Source organism: Neltuma alba, unplaced genomic scaffold, assembly GCF_004799145.2.
Source record: "Neltuma alba isolate B1F8T4 unplaced genomic scaffold, ASM479914v2 tig00003524_pilon, whole genome shotgun sequence".
NCBI lineage: Eukaryota > Viridiplantae > Streptophyta > Magnoliopsida > Fabales > Fabaceae > Neltuma > Neltuma alba.
In genome coordinates this window covers 49,891-68,470 of record NW_021633313.1, presented here as the reverse complement: position 1 = coordinate 68,470, position 18,580 = coordinate 49,891, and the positions used below count along the sequence as shown (strand labels likewise).

The window sequence follows — 18,580 nt, the reverse complement described above, 5'->3', positions numbered from 1 at the left end:
ATTATTTTTCCACGTCATCACTTAACCCCAAACGCTCTCTTAACCCGCCGTTATTGTTACTGTCATCCTTAAAATCAGTCTCTCTCCTGACTCCTCCGCTTCGTATTCCTCCAGAATCAACAAAATTTGCTCAGGCCGCTAAATAAACAAAATACACTTGATTTGTGGACAATATATGTCAGAATTTAAAATCCATAATCAAAATTAACAAAATCAATCAGATTCCATAATTAACAAAAACATCTATCAAAAGCAAGCAATACCAGTGAATCTGGAGAAACAAACTATGATTTTGTTATGGGAAAATATGCCAATGTTGAAGGTAGATTTGGCGTAATCTGGAAAAAGCAGAAGCGAAGCATATTGTTGGACATATATGGTCTCATATCTTTCACAATCTAGAGAAACAAGACCTGATTTTGCTGTCCAAATTTCTAGAAATGAAACCTAATCGAAATACAAACAATGTCGTCGGAATCTAGAGAAACAATGGCTCCTTTTCCTTGAAAATTTTTGTCTTATGGGGCTAGTTACGGAATTGCAGAAGAAGCTTATGCAATCTGGGAAAAAAAAGAAGAAAATTTTAACCCACAACCATATCGTCGTCGCTTCTGCAGTTTGCTTAGCCTGTGGCTACCACTGTTGCTAAAGAAGAAGATGAATCTGGCTGCTTCTCAATAGCTTCTTCTCTAGGTCTTCCGTCGAAGAACATGACAAAGATTGTGGGTGCTCGCTGTTGTGTTCTCGCCGGAGAAGAAGAAAGTGGTGCTGAACGCCCAGAGGGGCTGATCTCCCAAGAACAGGGGAGAGACCAATGGCAGGAGGGGCACTTGTCAGAGAGGAAGCTGAAGCAGCAGCATCGACGGTGCCTACTAACGGTGGTTCGAAAGAACGTTTGGGGTTAAGTGCTAATGTGGAATAATAATACATGTGGCAGAATTTTATTGGAGCAATGGACATAATGGACCTAATAAACTGGACCTAAGTTTTGTCCAAAAATAAATTAGCTAGAATTATATTCACATGTTTATTTTAATTTTCTTAAATTTATTTGAGATTAGGGGACCTCCCCCACGTTGATATGATCCCAACTGGATGAATCGCCAGATAGAGAAAAGGCAGAGAAAATTAAGCAAATAAATGTAGTTGGAAACTAAGTGCTCTTTTCCAGTATGCTTACTTTCAATTCAAGTTTAATTCAAAACAATGTTTTCATCGCAGCTGTTTCTCACAAAATCGAGATGAAGAAAAGTTCTCTCAGCAATTTTCGCATTTTCTTTTAGTCATGTTTTCTCTTCAAAATTTCTATAAAAAAAGAATGTGAGAGAATAAACCGAAAGATATCTGATAGAAAACTAAAGATAAACTTCACTTGAGTTGGCTGCAAATTTTCTCTCCACAACTTTTGTTTCTAAGTTTTCTCAGTCTTTTTCTCCAAGCGAAATGTTCTCTGTTAGTAGAACAAAAGAGAAGCTAACCTGACCAAATGATGTTTAATAATTACCATATATTTTTATGATTATATTAATAGTGTTAGAAGTAAAAATTGAAATAAAATAAAAATGAAGCAAGAGAATATACAACGAGAGGTTTGCCATGGCAGAGAATTCTTGACATAACTGGTCTGGCTTTTCTCTGATGTAGGATAGACGCGTCTAGACCATTCCATCCACTATCCTTGGCATAACTGGCTTTTGTTTTTCCTTCATGACATAACAATGGACAAAGACTAGTCATTTTTCTTAGAATTTTTTTAGAATAATTTAGGTAATTAGGTCCACAGGACTCACCTCAGAGACAAGGCATATGCCTCTAGATTTAGACTTTAGGGGGGAGAAAATTTATAAATTATCGATCAACAAACTTTTTACATTGATAATAAAATTTGAACTCATAATCTTATAAATGCTAGCTCAGAAGTAGATTCAAGAATATAGGTTAGTTTATCGGGTTATCGAATAATCCTATATTTTTTCCCTGGGGGCGATGTGAAAATTAGGACTTTTTACTGTAACCGGACTTTTAGTCCTGACCCTGATAAGCTGGAAAAGAAGGGTTTGGGCTCAGGCTTTGTCCATATATAACCCCGTTTTCATTTTTTTGTTTTTGTTTCTCACCCAAGAAATGTTAAGGCGAAATGTGAAGATTATATATAAGCTTCCCTGACCTTTTTTCAAAGCCATAACATCAATCAAAGACTTTGTTTTACTAATATTTTTCCTTTTAAGGTTAAATCTCAATTTAAATTAAAAAATTTGTTTTTCCCCTTCAAAAATCTGGCATACTCAATTGTTCTCTGAATGAATGGGTTTGTTGTCCACTTGTCTCTTCTTCAGTCATTGTTCTCTCAACATAATTTGTCATTGGATGGCTGATTTCAATTTAAACAGACAACGACCCTTTTTTTAACCTTGAAAATTCCTCATATTCAAAAGTGTCACAAAGATCTTTTTCACTCGATGGGCAAAAAAATATTCCACCATATTCGAATTTTATATTTTTCTCTTAATAATGACCCTGGCCTTTTCTCTTGAATTAGTGACCACAAGTGCCTATTCTAAACATCAACTCACATGGATCGTTGTTTCTCATATTTAAATAAATTAAACTTGTCCAGTCGCACGTATGTTTTGGTTTTAACAAATATTATATCCAGTCCTTAATATAAGAGTTAGTTGACTAATTTGAATAGATTAAAAAGTTTGTTGTGTTAGTTATTTGTAATAAATATATATTTTCTTTCATAAAATATCCTTGCTAATTATATGTATTAGCTAGAACCATTATTTGATAGAATATTTAACATGTGTAATTACTACAAGAACTAGTTTGGAATAAATAGATAAATATGATAGAAAAATGAATTGAGATATTATATTTGGGACTAAAATTGAAAGCCAAACTAGCTCTTATGTTAAGGATTGGATGTAGTATTTAATTGTATAAAGATTGTTGTGAGTATTATTATTAATTAAATGAAAATTTCCTTGGCAGGGGTCTTTTTCTTCCGATTTTTCATATGTAGGGATTAGCGTACGTGGAATTAGGTTTATTTTACTAATTTTTATTTTATTTTCAAACTTCTACTTTACAAATTGGTGTTGAAAATAAGTGGGAGCTAACTACATAAAATTTCTGGAAAATGAAATGTAAACTTTTTTTTTTTTTAATTTTCAATATGCCAATGGGCAGTGACATAATGATGCTCTTAATATAATTTTTTTTCATTGTTAAATTTAATTTGATTTTAAATATAAAGCATTTTAGTAGAGGGTAAATATATTTTAATTAATCAATTAATTATTTATTTTTCAGTTTTTTCTCCCGTCCATTCAAAGAAGATGAATGGTAACGTTTTTTTTTTTTTTTGAAAAACTTTCTATTCAAAGAAGACGAGGCGTAGCGAGCAAATCATAGAGAGAAAAGGCCATCGATTTTTGAGATTATAATTTTTCAATAAAATTATTTATCATAGATAAAAAATTATACATGGAGAATGTGCGCGCGCGTATATATAAAGGTAAACAAATTAGCAAAGATACTTATGAAGGCATAAACTATCAACTATAAGATTATATTTTTTACTCAGATGGCGTAAATGAAAATTTGGTTTCAATCTAAATAGAGAACAAATTTGTTTTTTCCCCTCAAAATTTCCATATGTTGAAAAGTCTCGCAAAGATCTTTTCACTTGAATTAGGGTCCACAAATGCCCATTCTAAGGATCAACCCATATGGACCGGCATATGTCATATTCACTTCAGAAATTATAGTCTTGCTCCATAACTTCTTGTTAACTTCATCTATGTATAATTCCAGTTGTCACATATATTCGAATAAATTGAAAATATATTAACGACCTTTGATCCATACTCTTCACCAATTCTTTTTTTTTTTGTTCCAAAGTCATGCTAATTATATTGTTAGGCTAATAAAAATTACTTAAAGCATATGAAATTATACAGTCATTTTGGAAAAACTATTGATGACATCACATAATTTAACAGTTTCCATGAAAGAATTTTGGCCAACTAATGTCATGGCTTTGTCATAAAGATGAACAAATCAGTGCTCAATCATGGAATTTCAGAACAAAGATAAGGTAGCCGTGAAATTTGGCCCCTATTACTTGATGGGTCAAGTCAGTTTGCTTTGTCCTCTACAAACCAATTCAACTTTGAAAAGAAGGCATCCGCGTGTTTAGGCTGCAAATTAATGGTTAACAGCTAGTTTCTTTCACTTGCCACATTTTTTTTCACATTAAAAAAAAAATCAATTGATCATTCAATAGTGTTGGTCAAAAAAGGAGGAAAAAATGGACTCAATAAAAAAATAAAAAATAAGTACTGAGTATATACTCAATAAAAATAATGTAAAAAAGTTAAATTTTTTTCAATTTTTTTTTAAAAATTAGATCAGTTAAGCTTAAAAGATGTATAAAATAATTAATTTATTTTTTAAAAAGGTTTCTATCACTGTTAAGTTTATAAACAATGTAAAAAGTAATTAATTTTTTTTCTAAAAAAAATTCTCTTCCTTTCTGCACGGATTGCATGCGCCAGTTAATATAAGAACTGGTGTGAAAAGTCTGCGAAAATTATTACTTATTTGAAAAATACCGATGCACGTATTTTTTACACGAACCAGTGTGTAAAATCCTCATGCACTAGTGTTCATGGATTGTATCCAAACAGTGACAAGTGCTTGATTTGTGTTTTCGGGGCTTCTTTGTGGACAAATGAATTGGTAGATTTTGAGAAACAAATCCGCCGCGGTGTATCATAGGAAAGGAGAAAACGAGTGCAAACAGCAACAAACTGAGAAAAAGAGCCATGTGTTGGGTTTGTTTTTGGTGGGAGAGCAATTAAAACGAAAGGCTTCAATAGACCAAGAAATCAACACATCAAATGTAATGAATGGGTTTATTAATGTTAATAATATTAAAAAGTTGGAATATCTGGAAACGACCAAGGGCCTTCAACTATTTAAATAGCCTTGGGCCAGGAAAAATGGGTTGGATTAGATTCAACGGGAGGAAAGAGGATAAATTTATGAGAAATTACTACGAGGTGTCAAGGAAAAAATACTAGTGCTCAAAAGTCGCATAACAAGTAAATAGTATTTCTCCGGTTCTAAATATAAAATTTATTTTATAATACAAATTGTAATTAGTCAAGTAACCGACAAATCTATTTGTCTTGCATTAGTTCAGTCTGTAAACAAAGACTTTTCGCAAACGGGTCATAGTTGGAGAGGTTGAACTCAAACAAGAGTCCAGTTGATGACATATGGGATAAGAAATAATTATGATTTTATTATATTTATAGGATATTTAAATTATCTAGATTTATTATTTTTTAGAATTTATTTAGATTTATTGGTATTTTTATTTTTAGAATTAGTTGTTATTATTATTTTCATTTTTATTATTATTTCAGTATAGGTAGATCTAGATTTTTATTCTACGGCAAAATAGACTTAAATATTAAATCAGATTAACAGTTATCATTTTTTTTTTCTGGTTTTCTTTCCTGTTCCAATTTCTTCTATCTCTTCCCTTCTCCCTTTTTCCCTTTCTGATCTCTTCCTCCCGCCTTTCCATTTCACATCACCAGTTTAAGCCAAAACCAAGCAATTGGAAGACTTTGATTTTACTAAATATTTTTCCTTTTTAAGGGTAAATTTCAATTTAAATTTACAAAATCAGCGTGTTTTTTCCTTCCAAATTCAGCATACTCAATGTTCTCACAAAAAATACATAAGTTTATTATGGTCCACTTATCTTTTCTTCAGTCATTTTTTCTCAACATAATTTTCCTAGGAAGCGATCTTTTCTCTCTATTTTTCATGGGTAGGAATTGGCGTACATGAAATCGGGGTTATTTTTTTAATTTGGAAAAATTTTAAGCTTGAAATTATTAAATCCCAAATCAGGTTTGATAACAGCACTTTATTTAGTTTTAATAATACTAAATTTGCAAATAACAACAATTTTTTAATAAAATTTTTATTTGGTATTTGGTAATCTTAAATTTCTTTTTATGCAATTCTCCCTTCTAACTTTTACTTTATTTTCAAACTTTTAGTTTACAATTTGGTGTTAAAAATAGGTGGGAGTTTACTACATAAAATTTTTGACATATGAAATGCAAACTTTTTTTATTTGAAAAGTTTTGGAAACTATTTACATGATGTGTATAAACTTAATGGTTGTTTTTTTTGTATTTTTGTGAACAAAATCTTTTTTTTTTGTGGTTTAAATTTTCAATATATACGCTAATTGGCAGTGACATAATACAAAATTATAAGTTTCACCAAATGTGTGCCAGAGAGAGAAAATCAAGACTTGGGATGTTTGGTTCACTAAAAAAACATTTTTAAAAAGTGTTTTTATGCAAGTTGAAATAAAACTCCTCTTACATACACACTTCGTATATTGTCATCACTTGTAATCATGATTTGGTTTCCATTTAAACATTTCCTTAGTCTATAACCTATGACATGGGAAGATAAAAGGAAGTGAATACTTTAAAAGTAGATCAGCAATTATGTTAATAAAAACTATTTTTATTAAATATTTTGATTTTAAATTATTTAATGATGTTAAAGTTTTTTTTAAATGTTATTGTAATTTTCATTGTGACATTTAATTTGATTTTAAAGTTTGATATGAGGGTTAGGGTGTCCTTCCAGTTTTGTTTCTTTCAATAAGGATCATAACCGTTTCTCTCCATCTTCCTTTCTCCTATCTTCTTTCCTTCCAACTTTTTTTCCCCAAACCAAAAGTAGATCAGCAAGACCAAGGCAAAGGTTTTTGGAGAGCAAATCAGAGGGACAAAAGTTTATATCAATCGTTTAGATTATAATTTTTCAACAAAATTATTTATTGTTGAGATTAAAAGTTTGAAAAGAATTAAACTTACTGCGTATATATAAATACACTTAGGGCTTTTGTGTGTATAAAGAAAATTTCCCCCCATCTTCTGTATCGAACCCTTGAAAAAAGTTGCGTCAATTCTGAGACACGCAGAAAATAGCAAAGATACTCATGAAGACATCAACTATATATAAGAGTAAATTTTTTTTTTCAAATGGCATAAATGAAAAATTGATTTCAATCTAAATAGACAACAAATTTGTTTTTCCCCCCTCAAAAATTCCATATATTATTGAAAAGTCTCACAAAGATCTCTTTCACTGGATGGAAAAATGATTCCACCATATTGGAATTTTATATTTTTGTCATAATGACCTTTTCGATCATCATTCATTCATGACATTCAGTTTAAGAATTATGGTCTTTTCATAACTTGTCAATACTTCATTTATATGATTCCAGTTGTAGCGCACACGTACACAAACGGCTTATATTTGAATAAATTAATATGACGGTGATCAATATTCTTCGTGTAAGGAGTGTCAAAAACAAAGATGAGGTAGCCATAAAATTTGAGCCATTAATACATTGTCATGAGTGAGACTCTCTCAAATGGTCCCCTATTTGATGATGGGTCAAGTCAATTTGCTTTGCCCTCTGCAAACCAATTCAACATAGAAAAGTCTTCCACTTATTTTAGATGCAAATGATACTATGATATACTTGGAAAAAAAATCAATGGTCCTACACAATTTATATAGCTATTGGATTATAGAAATAATGAATCATGGTGAAGGAGAGCAACAAACAGAAAAAAAAAGAAAAGAAAGTCCAGTCTCAAGAACTATAGCCTACGGAAAAGGTTATTCACAAAATATTTATGTAAGAGTATTTGGTTTAAGTTTTTTTTTTTGAAATGATTTTACATTATATAAAGTAAATATTTCAAGGAAAAAAAGGGTTTGATCTCGTAAAATGTAAAATAATTTTCTTGGAGGAATCCAAATGCCCTAAATCTAAAGTCACCCTCATGGCGTAACTTTGTTTTTTTTGCCCTTACTTTCTACTAACTTGGGCCACTTTGATTTCTTTTTGTTTGGAACAGTCCACTTTGATTTCTGGGTTCATTCCTTACCAAATCCAAACAATACCATGACAGGAGTCCGGTACGACCACACATTTTCACAATCTCATGTGGTGTTGTCGCACTGAACTCCGGCCCATTCACCGCAATCTCGCTCACGGGTCCAATCGGAGAGAATGGTCGAGGGATCTACAAGAGTGTGTCTGAAGTTTAAGAGAAGATGGCGTTCTTTTTCGTGGCATTACATAGAAGCAAAAGATTGGCAATAGAGCTATGGGAGAATGAGGTTTCCATGATAACTCACTATGTATGGTTTGCTGTATGTAGGAGGGATTGCCCTCAACGGTAGCTATTTATTGGCCTAGATTTCACCTTTGATATTCTGCGACGACTATTCTATTTACCTTCACTTATTTTTCTTGGATCCTTTTATTCAGACAATATAATAGATAGCTCTGAAGTAAAATAGACGCGTCTAAACTCTAAACCTTTTCATCCACTAATAATTAATCTAGGCTTATTATCTTCTAAAAGTACCATCATTCACTAATTTTCGTGTTTGACGCTTCATTTTTATTAGCGTGGTAATTAAGCTTTACTACTCGCGTTTTTTCTTTTTGCCAGCACTACTTGCTCTTTTTTAATTGGTTTGTGTTGGTTCATTAGTTTCTTTGTCTACCACTACTACCACTGACTATTAGACAAAGTTTGCATGCATGACGCACTCCTGCTAGCTCACCACGTAGTAATTGATAGGGAACATGTTAAGAAAATTAACGATATAAAGATAGTGGGAAAAAAGACCTGGATTAATAAATGTACAGGGATCCACATTTCCTAATTATAATTATTGAAAGTCTTATAACAAATGAGCTGTAAACATTAACAACTTTGAGCATAACAAATGATAGTAGGTTCATGATATTCACTTATTATTAAAAATTGTTTATGATTACATTTCGTTTTTTGAAACCTCATCGTAATTTTTTCTTAAACATATACAATGGACACTATAGTCAAGTTTGGTAAGAATTATGCATCGCATTTTCAATTTTATTATCTTCACAGATAAATAAACTTAAATGACTATACGGAGATCGTTTTGTCAGACTAAACATACCCATTTTTTAACTTTTTATTTCTTTCGTTTTCAGGGGGTCTATATTGGAATTATTTTGTGGATTAGTATTAATTTATTGAGCATATTTTAGTTATATATTGAACTCATATTAAGTAATTGTTTATGTACTTTAATTAAATGGAACTGGATCAAGTCGAATAGACCGTATTAGGTTTGAAATATTTTTTTGAAGGTATCCAATCTTATTTAAGTTTGATATGGAGAAATTTGATATCGTCACAATTATATACGTGTGTGTGTTGCCCTAGCCTTTCTGAGAATGAATGACTCTTGGCTCGAGTGGATTGTTATTGTCTCCAACATCTTCTTCATGCTACGCTTCCAAGAGATTAAAGCTTGCTTCAAGGTGATTATATTTCAAATTATTCTAGCTCTATTTTAATTCAGTGTGGGTATTCTTTGATACTATATGAAAACTACTGGTAACAACCATGGCAGAGGTGGCGTAGAATGATCAAAATGACAAAACAAATTGTCTTGACCCATATATATATATATATATAAAATCTCATCCATCCATTTAATTATTCGTTTAACTTGCCCTAATTAAATATATAGCTTTTCATTCTTATCCATGCGGCGACTTTGACTCAAACAGTGAAGTTCGAGGAAGTAAAGCTTACGCGAATTAAATGGAAGCATAAAATATGACAAAAAGCAAACTACGTGAATATACGATAAACCACGGGTTCATTCTTTTTTTAAAACTATTATCAACCTCCCTTTTTCCATACATTTCAAAAGAAAGTTTAGATAATTTATCCATTAAATTAAATATGAAAAATGCATCACCTAGAATCATATTCACATATTTGTTTTTATTTTCTTGCGACATTGATGAACCCACCTGGATGACTAACCAGATAGAGAAAAAAACTAAGAAAATTAATCAAATAAATATACTAGTTGGAAAGAAGACTTAGTCCTTGTCTAGTTTCCCCTTTCCAAACAATTTTTTGGTTTCTCAGGAAAAAATTAAAAATAAAAAAACTTGTTTGATAATTAATTTTTAGTCAAATGTTTTGTAAAGCAAACAAAAAATGCTTTACAAAATTGAAAATAGGAACAACTTTTATATGCTTTTCAATTTTCCATTGTGTGAAATCATTTTTTAATTTATGTAAAATAGGACAAACAGTTTTTTTGAAGTGATTTTACGGCATGTAAAGTATGTAAAATGAGTTTTATTTCACCTTGTATAAAAATACTTTTTTAAAGTGATTGTGAGGGGTTGCCAAACTCCTTTGTAGTACTTCAAAGTGGGTGCATGCAGTTCCCCCCGTATTTTTCCCGATTTTTTGATCACTAGATACTCTTTTCCTTCCAGAAAACAATGTTTTCATCGCGGATTTTCCTCACAAAATCAAGATGAACAAAAATTCTCTCAGCAATGTTCGCATTTTCTTTAGTGTTGTTTTCTCTTAAAAAAGAATATGGGAGGAAAAACCAAAGTTATCTAATAGAAAACTAGAGATAAACTTCACCTGAGTTGGCAGCAAATTTTCTTGGTTCTTAAAAATAATTGAATAAATTAAAGATGTGTCCCTCGTTGGCTGTCGGCCTATCGCCACCTCCTCTTTGCCATGCCACCGCATGTCCATTATAGTGAGTCACCACGTCATTGATCTTGTCATCCACCTTCTCACCATTTGAACCAATTTGGAAAGAAGCGGTGGTTTGGTCTGAACCCTTTACCTTCTGCACGCGTACTGAATTAGTGTCCACAAATGCCTAGTATGGTTGCTCCATATGAATAAATTAAAAAAATATACTAATCAACTTGATCAATACACTTCACCAATTCTTTTTTCAAGTCACGTAGTTGAACCAATTTGTGAAGAAGTGGTACAAATTTTCGTCGCTCTTAAAAACAATCTTCACGCAAAGGCGCGATGCTGTGCAATGAAAGAGACGATCACCTTCTCCTAAACTTCAAACACAGCCTTGTCGATCCGTCAGCCATCCTCTCCACCTGGTCCGACGAGCGAGATTGTTGTGAATAGGAAGGAGTTCGGCGTGACAACACCAGCGGCAGAGTCATCGAGCTCAGTCTCCCTTGTCCTTTACAATCTTTTTGCTGTGATTGTGGAGAGACGAGATCACACGGTCTCACAGGTGAACTCCACCTATCTTTGCTTGAGTTTCTTAATTACTTGGATTTGAGCAATCATGACTTCCGCGCTATTGTCCAAAATGATCATGTGGATATCACAAACTCTACCAACCTATCTCTGGTTGAACGCCAAAATTCTTCCAATCTTCATTATCTCAGTTTATCCAATAATGAAGATCTTCACTTTGATAATCTTCATTGGCTTTCTTGTGTTCCCTTCTTGGAATATCTTGACTTCAGTGGGATAAATCTTCAAGGAGAACTTGACTGGCTTCAATTAGCAACTCTACTTCCCTCCCTCACAGAGCTATATTTGGAAAGTTGTCAGCTTAGAAACATAAATCCATCTCTCCAGTTTATCAATTTTACTTCGCTTGAGGTTCTTATCCTCACTAGTAATGAATTTAGCTGTGACTTCTTTCCCAACCGGTTGTTCAATCTTAGTGGTGTCGCTGTTCTCAACCTGCGCTCAAATTATTTCGGAGGGGGGTTCCCAGAGGGTTTATTGAACCTCCGGAAAACACAAGAATTGTCTGTGGGGGACAATAGACTCAGTGGGCCAATTCCCGACTGGTTAGGACAACTTGAACATTTACAACTTCTCGATCTCAGTGAAAATTTCTTTTCTGGCCCCGTTCCTTCGACTTTGGGAAATCTGTCATCCTTGAAAACCTTTATTGTCAGGTCTAATCACTTGAGTGGTGCTCTTCCTATAAGTCTTGGACAACTCTTGAATTTGGAGGAACTAGATTTTAGTGATAATAACTTGACGGGGTGATGCACACAATTTGTGAATGACGCAAGTGCACGTGTCGATCAGGTAATAAAGAGTAAGTATAGAGTATCGTTCCCATAGAGAATTAGACAAAATAGTGTTTAGGCATTGAAGTTCCTGTTTTCAATTAAGTTAATTAAGCTAAATTATGAATGATCGGATAAAAAGAATAAAGATAGAAAAAAATTCAATATTAAAGGCAACCTAGAGTTACTAATCCCTTACTAGTTTCATAGACTTTTGCTTTTTATTTAACTAATTAGTCTCAATGTTAATTTAGTTAATCTAGAGTATTTATAGCTAAAAGTGTACGTCTTTCGATCCACTTATAACCCTCTTCTAAGTAATAAGGTTATGTCTAACTCAAATACTTAAGAGGATAAATTGATTTCACTCTTCATCAATTATATGGGGCTCCTAGGTATATTTCTATTCTACTCGCAACTTAGATAAAAATCTAAGCCCATATTACTCAATCTTAGGGCCTACTTAAGATTTCCTTCGTCAAGGCTAACCTTAATGCTCAAACTCATATTTAATGATGGCCAAACATTAAATAGATATATTAAACCAAGATTAAGTAACCAAATTAACATCAAGCATAATTCATTAAATGAGAAAAAGTCTAATCCATAAGTAAGTTCATAGCTACTCCAGATTAAAGAAAAGAACTAGCCACACATGGCCAAAATAAAATCCATAACGTGAAAGATAAATATTCAGAATGAAATAACAGAAGAGAAAGATGAAGAGTAGAGAGCAAAACGGTGTATAATCCTTCTTTCTTTAGCTGCTGTCGCCGGAAGAAAAGAATGAAGAATCAGATATCGAAGCTTTGCTGCTGTCCTACTAAATTCGCGTTCCCGCTAAGACCGTTCGTCCCAATTCCTCACTACCGTCACAGTGAAGAGATTTACGAATGGACTCCACTGCTCTCTACTCGCTGCTTCTTCTCTGTCTTCAGCTCTTGCTGCCTCTGACAATAGCACGAAGAAGTCGAGATACCCCCTTGCTGCTATCCCTGGTTCCTATTTATAAGTGTTGCGCGTCTTCTCTCAATTGAATCCACCGCCTCCTATACATATCTATCCGGATATATCCAACAGAATATAATATGTTATCTTATTTCATGATGTTGTGCTTAATATCACGGTTCCTTGTTTCCTTCAATCAATATAATACAATATATTATATTTGACTCATTCCTTGATTCTTGACCGGGACCCACGGCTTCTTCTTTTCTCCCCTCTTCACGCCTTTGATTCTCATACGTGATGTGAATATATATATATATATATATATATATATATATATATATTATTTGCTGCATATGTTGCTTCTTTTTGTCTCATCTTTTATTTGTGATATTTTCTTCTCTCAATAATTTTATATCTCCTGCATTAAAAATAATAAAAGATTTGAGTAGATTTTATGCAAAATCATCTTTTATCTTATAATTAATTTAAAAGAAGATACATTAATAAAATATTGTTAAATAGGTATAAATTATCCACAGATTTCACTAAATATATTTCAAAATCAATACCTATTTAATTATAAAAATAATCATTATCAAATTCCCCCACACTTAGACTTTTGCACTCCTGGGCAAAAATTTAATCTCGCAAAGAAGGTAGTTAAGAAGAGAGACACATTGAATTGACTAAAAGACTTCAAAGATTAAAGTAGACATAACTTAGGAACCAAGTTGACAATCCAAGTCATCAATCACCTATAAAGAAACTCATATTAAGATACAAAGCTTAATAAGATTGAATTCAAGCAAGATAGTCACTCAAGAAAATAAAGTGTATCACTCAACTTACTAGCATTGGGGTTCTTTTTCACTCAGTTCACTTGCTCAGTTACTCTACCATAGGCTTGTAGTAGTTCTAATTCCCTACCACCAGTTACATGTGCATTCAATAATTAGGAGGACTTTGTGGCTTGTAATGCATAGGCTATGGATATAATTTCTCAAGAATGCATGAATTTAATGGAAAGGATTGATGAAAACTAACTTGGAGTGCAAAAATATATGCAGTATTTAGTGATAAATGAGCTTCTTATCAAGTAATTAGGGTGCAAGAGTTTTTTTTTCCTCTTTTTTTTCATATTTTTTTCTCTTGTTTTCTTTTTTTTCTTTTTTTTTCCGAATGGTCTTTTGCTTCTCTCTCTTCTTTTTTTTGGCTTTTCTTTTTTTTCTTCATTTTCTTTTTTTTTTCTGGCATTTTTTTTCTTAACACCCTAGCTATTAACATGCATTTTATATGATCATTAAGATACAATACTGCATAATGTTATTGATTAATGATAATACTCCAAGTAGGGTGGGTTGAAATAAAATAAATAATGCATTCTTGTATGAAAGGTGTTATGTGATGAATAATGAATGAAAGAAAAGGCTAGCAGGCTCAAAGGGGTAACAAAGGATGTATATGTTAAATGGTCGGCCATTTGGTCTAGCTGGCTAGCAATATGAATGCCTCAATCATATTAAAGAATTTCACATGTGTAAGGTAGTTGTGAACAGGACTAAGACAAATTCTGAAGAGTAAGTTGAAACAAGTGAAAAAAATCACACTAGAATTGAATGTTCAAGCTCAAAATTCCTTCCAACAAGGTTATGCTATCTTACTCAACTCAATCAAGCTAAACAATGCATCATCACATAACTTTCAATATATGTAATCAACTTCCCTTCATGCAACTAGCTCTTAAGATATACTTATTTAAATTCCCGTAGTCTCAAAATCAAAGCAAAATACCTCTTTTCCTTCCAAATTATTCAAGTTAAACAAAATTCTTAAACCCTTGAATTTCTTAGATCACCCCCCACACTTAGATCAAACATTGTCCTCACTGTTGCAGAAAATATAAAAAGAAAGAAACTAGTACTTCCCTGATTAATTTGATACTTCACATAGGCCATTGGTTTGAGGATGGTATGCCAAAGCCATTTTATGAGTGACTCCATATTTTGCAAGCAAACTTTTAAATAATTTGTTATTAAAATGAGTCCCCCCATTACTAATGATTGCTTTCGGTGTGCCAAAACAAGTAAAAATGTTCTTTTTCAAAAATTGCACAATCGTACTAGCATCATTAGTATGGCATGCCTAGCCTCAACCCACTTACTCACATAATCAACAACAACTAGAATATATTGATGTCCTCTAGATGAAGTAAAAGGCCCCATAAAATCAATTCCCCAAACATCAAATAACTCTACCTCAAGAATACTTGTTTGGGGCATTTCATCCCTTTTTGATATGTTACCTGTTCTTTGACATGTATCACAATAAGAAACAAAAGCATATGCATCTTTAAAGAGAGTAGGCCAATAGTATCCACATTGCAAAATCTTACAAGCAGTACGGTTACCATTAAAATGGCCTTTGTAAGGAGCATCATGGCAAGCAGATAAAATTTCAAATTGTTCATTTTGCGGCACACACTTTCTCAAAACCTGATCAGCACATCTCTTATACAAGAAAGGTTCATCCCACACATATAACTTCACATAATGCAAAAACTTTTTCTTGTGATATGAATTGACATTAGGTGGAAGAACACCACAGACCAGAAAATTCACATAATCAGCATACCAAGGCAATTCAGTGCAGGTAATAACAAACACATGTTCATCAGGAAAGCTATCATTAATCTCATTTTCATCTTTCTCATTCTCTAACCTAGACAAATGATCAGCAACATGATTTTCACAACCTTTCCTATCAATTATTTGAATGTCATATTCTTGCAACAATAAGATCCATCTAATTAACCTAGGCTTAGACTCTTTTTTACTTATTAGATATTTGATTGCAGCATGATCAGTAAAGATAGTAATTTTAACACCCATCAAGTAAGCTCTAAACTCATCAAAAGCAAACACTATAGCCAATAGCTCTTTTTCAATAGTGGTGTAATTTACCTGAGCTCTTGTTAGAGTCTTACTGGCATAGTAAATTGGATGAAATACATTTCCCTTCCTTTGCCCAAGAACAGCTCCAACCGCATAGTCGCTTGCATCACACATCACCTCAAACGGTAATGACCAATTAGGAGCAACAATGATCGGAGCAGATATCAATCATCTCTTAAGCTCTTCAAAAGCTTTCAAACAATCTTGATCAAAGTTGAGGGGTGCATCTTTCTCAAGTAGCTGACAGAGTGGCTTGGAGATCTTAGAAAAATCCTTGATAAATCGACGATAAAAGCCAGCGTGGCCTAAGAAACTTCTCATAGCCTTCACATTTGATGGAGGGGGAAGCTACTCAATAACAGAGGTCTTTGCTCTATCTACCTCTGAGCCTTTTTTTGACACCTTATGACCTAAGACAATTCCCTCAGTGACCATGAAGTGACTTTTTTCCCAATTAAGTACCAGGCGTGTCTCTTCACATCTTTTCAACACCATCTCTAAGTTCAGTAAGCAACTATCAAATGATTCACTAAATATAGAAAAGTCATCCATAAACACCTCTATGCTCTCTTCTATCATGTCAGAGAATAAGCTCATCATACACCTTTGAAAAGTAGCAGGTGCATTGCACAGACCAAATGGCATTCTTCTAAAGGCAAAGTGCCATAAGGACAAGTAAATGTTGTTTTCTCTTGGTCATCTAGGTGTATGGCAATTTGATTTATCCTGAATAACCATCCAGGAAGCAAAAGAATTCCTTGCCAGCTAATCGATCTAACATTTGGTCAATGAAAGGAAGTGGAAAATGATCCTTTCTTGTGGCTTCATTGAGTTTTCTATAGTCCATACAAATTCGCCAACCAGTAACTATTCGGGTAGGGATGAGCTTGTTTTGGTCATTAGTGATTACCGTCATGCCACCTTTCTTAGGAACACATTGCACCGGGCCAACCCATGAGCTATCAGAAATAGGATAAATAATTCCAGCATCCAACCACTTAATAACCTCCTTTTTTACCACTTCTTTCATCATAGGGTTTAGCCTCCTTTGGTGTTGGATGGATTTCTTATGATTATCTTTGAGTAGAATCTTATGTATCACTATGATAGGGTTGATTCCCTTAATATCTGCTATTGTCCATCCTATAGCCTTCTTATAATTCTTTAACACTTGTAGTAACCGCTCCTCTTGCTCTACTGAGAGTGATGATGAAATTACTACTGGTAATGTTTCATAATTTCCCAAATATGCATCCTTTAGATGGGACGGAAGTGGCTTCAACTCTAACATTGGGGGTTGCTCTAAAGAAGGTTTAAGAATTGGAGTCGTTCATGATTCTAGCCCTAAGGATTCAAATTGCCAATATCTCTCAGTGAATGTTGTAGAGGTGCTCAAAACATGCCCAATTTGCCCTTGGCTAATATCCTCCCCAATATCAATTTTAGCTAACAATGTTTGGAGCGGGTCATTATTAGCAAACGAATCCAACTCCTCTTGAATCAACTTATCTATCACCAAAATACTTGCACATTACTCCACTATATTTGGATGCTTCATTATTTTCTCCATATTGAAAGTGATTTGCTCATCACCAAAGCATAGACTTATTGTCCCTTTCTCTACATCCACTAATGCTTTTGCCGTAGCCATAAATGGTCTTCCAACAATTAGTGGAATCTCTTTATCCTCTTCAATGTCAATGATGATAAAATCAGTAGGATATATGAATGATTCAACTTTCACCAGTACATCCTCAATGATGCCGTATGGATATGAGAGGCTTCTGTTCGCTAACTAAAGTGTAACAGTTGTAGGACTAGCTTCTCCTAAATGGAGCTTCTTAAAAATAGAGAGAGGCATAAGGTTCACATCAGACCCCAAGTCACATAGTGCACAGCCTTTAAATTGTTCCCCAATTAAGCATGGGATAGAAAAAGAACCAAGATCCTTACACTTCAGAGGGATGTGGGGCTTAATTATACTGGTTGCATACTCAGTAAGTCGTCTCTTCTTGCTTAACATATCCTTGAGAAACTTGGCATATTTGGGCATGTGCTCTAATGCCTCAGAAAAAGGAATATTTATATGAAGTTGCTTGAAGATTTCCAGAAACTTAGAGTATTATTGATCTTCAACCTGCTTCTGAAAAACTTGAGGGAAAGGAAGTGGTGGCACCACTTTAGGACGCTCAGCTGTCTTCTTCTTACTAGTCACACCATTAATTTCATTCTCATCAACAATTGGTTCATTTTTGCTAGGCTCAGAACGTACCTCAGTTGTTTGTTTTGACTTCGATGCCTTAGGAGATATATCAAGTAATTGCTTACCACTCCTCAAGGTGATCGCGTTGCACTCCTCTTTACCATCTTTACGAGGATTAGGTACAGTATTGCTTGGTAACCCTCCTTGTTGAAGCGCATTCATAGCAGTTGTGATTTGCCCCATTTGCACCTCAAGATTCCTAAGTGATGAGTCTACTCTTGCATTAATGTTGGCTTGCTCTTGATTACTTTTAATTTGAGAAGACTGAGCTTAGCCATCATTTCCTCTAAATCAACCTTGGGCACTTGGTTAGGGATATGTTGCCTTCCCAATTGAGAAAATCCAGGAGGTGAGACTTGCCTTACACCAGAAGTTGACACTTGATCCAGTATTGAACTG

At 33.5% G+C, this 18,580-nt stretch overlaps 1 protein-coding gene across 1 annotated transcript; it reads left to right on the top strand.

The window, feature by feature from the left end:
- The first annotated feature begins 710 nt into the window (after positions 1-710).
- Positions 711-11,993, top strand: LOC114741767 (LRR receptor-like serine/threonine-protein kinase GSO1). Its single transcript, XM_028930025.1, has 2 exons — positions 711-900; positions 11,218-11,993. Exons 1-2 carry the CDS (start codon positions 711-713, stop codon positions 11,991-11,993), a joined length of 966 nt encoding a protein of 321 aa, XP_028785858.1.
- Positions 11,994-18,580: the final 6,587 nt, after the last annotated feature.

Bases quoted from the DNA above. Each gene is read 5' to 3' on its own strand.
- LOC114741767 (XM_028930025.1), top strand. From the start codon at position 711: ATGACAAAGATTGTGGGTGCTCGCTGTTGTGTTCTCGCCGGAGAAGAA. The intron at 901-11,217 runs GTTAAGTGCTAA...ACGGTCTCACAG, and splicing joins GGTTCGAAAGAACGTTTGGG to GTGAACTCCACCTATCTTTG.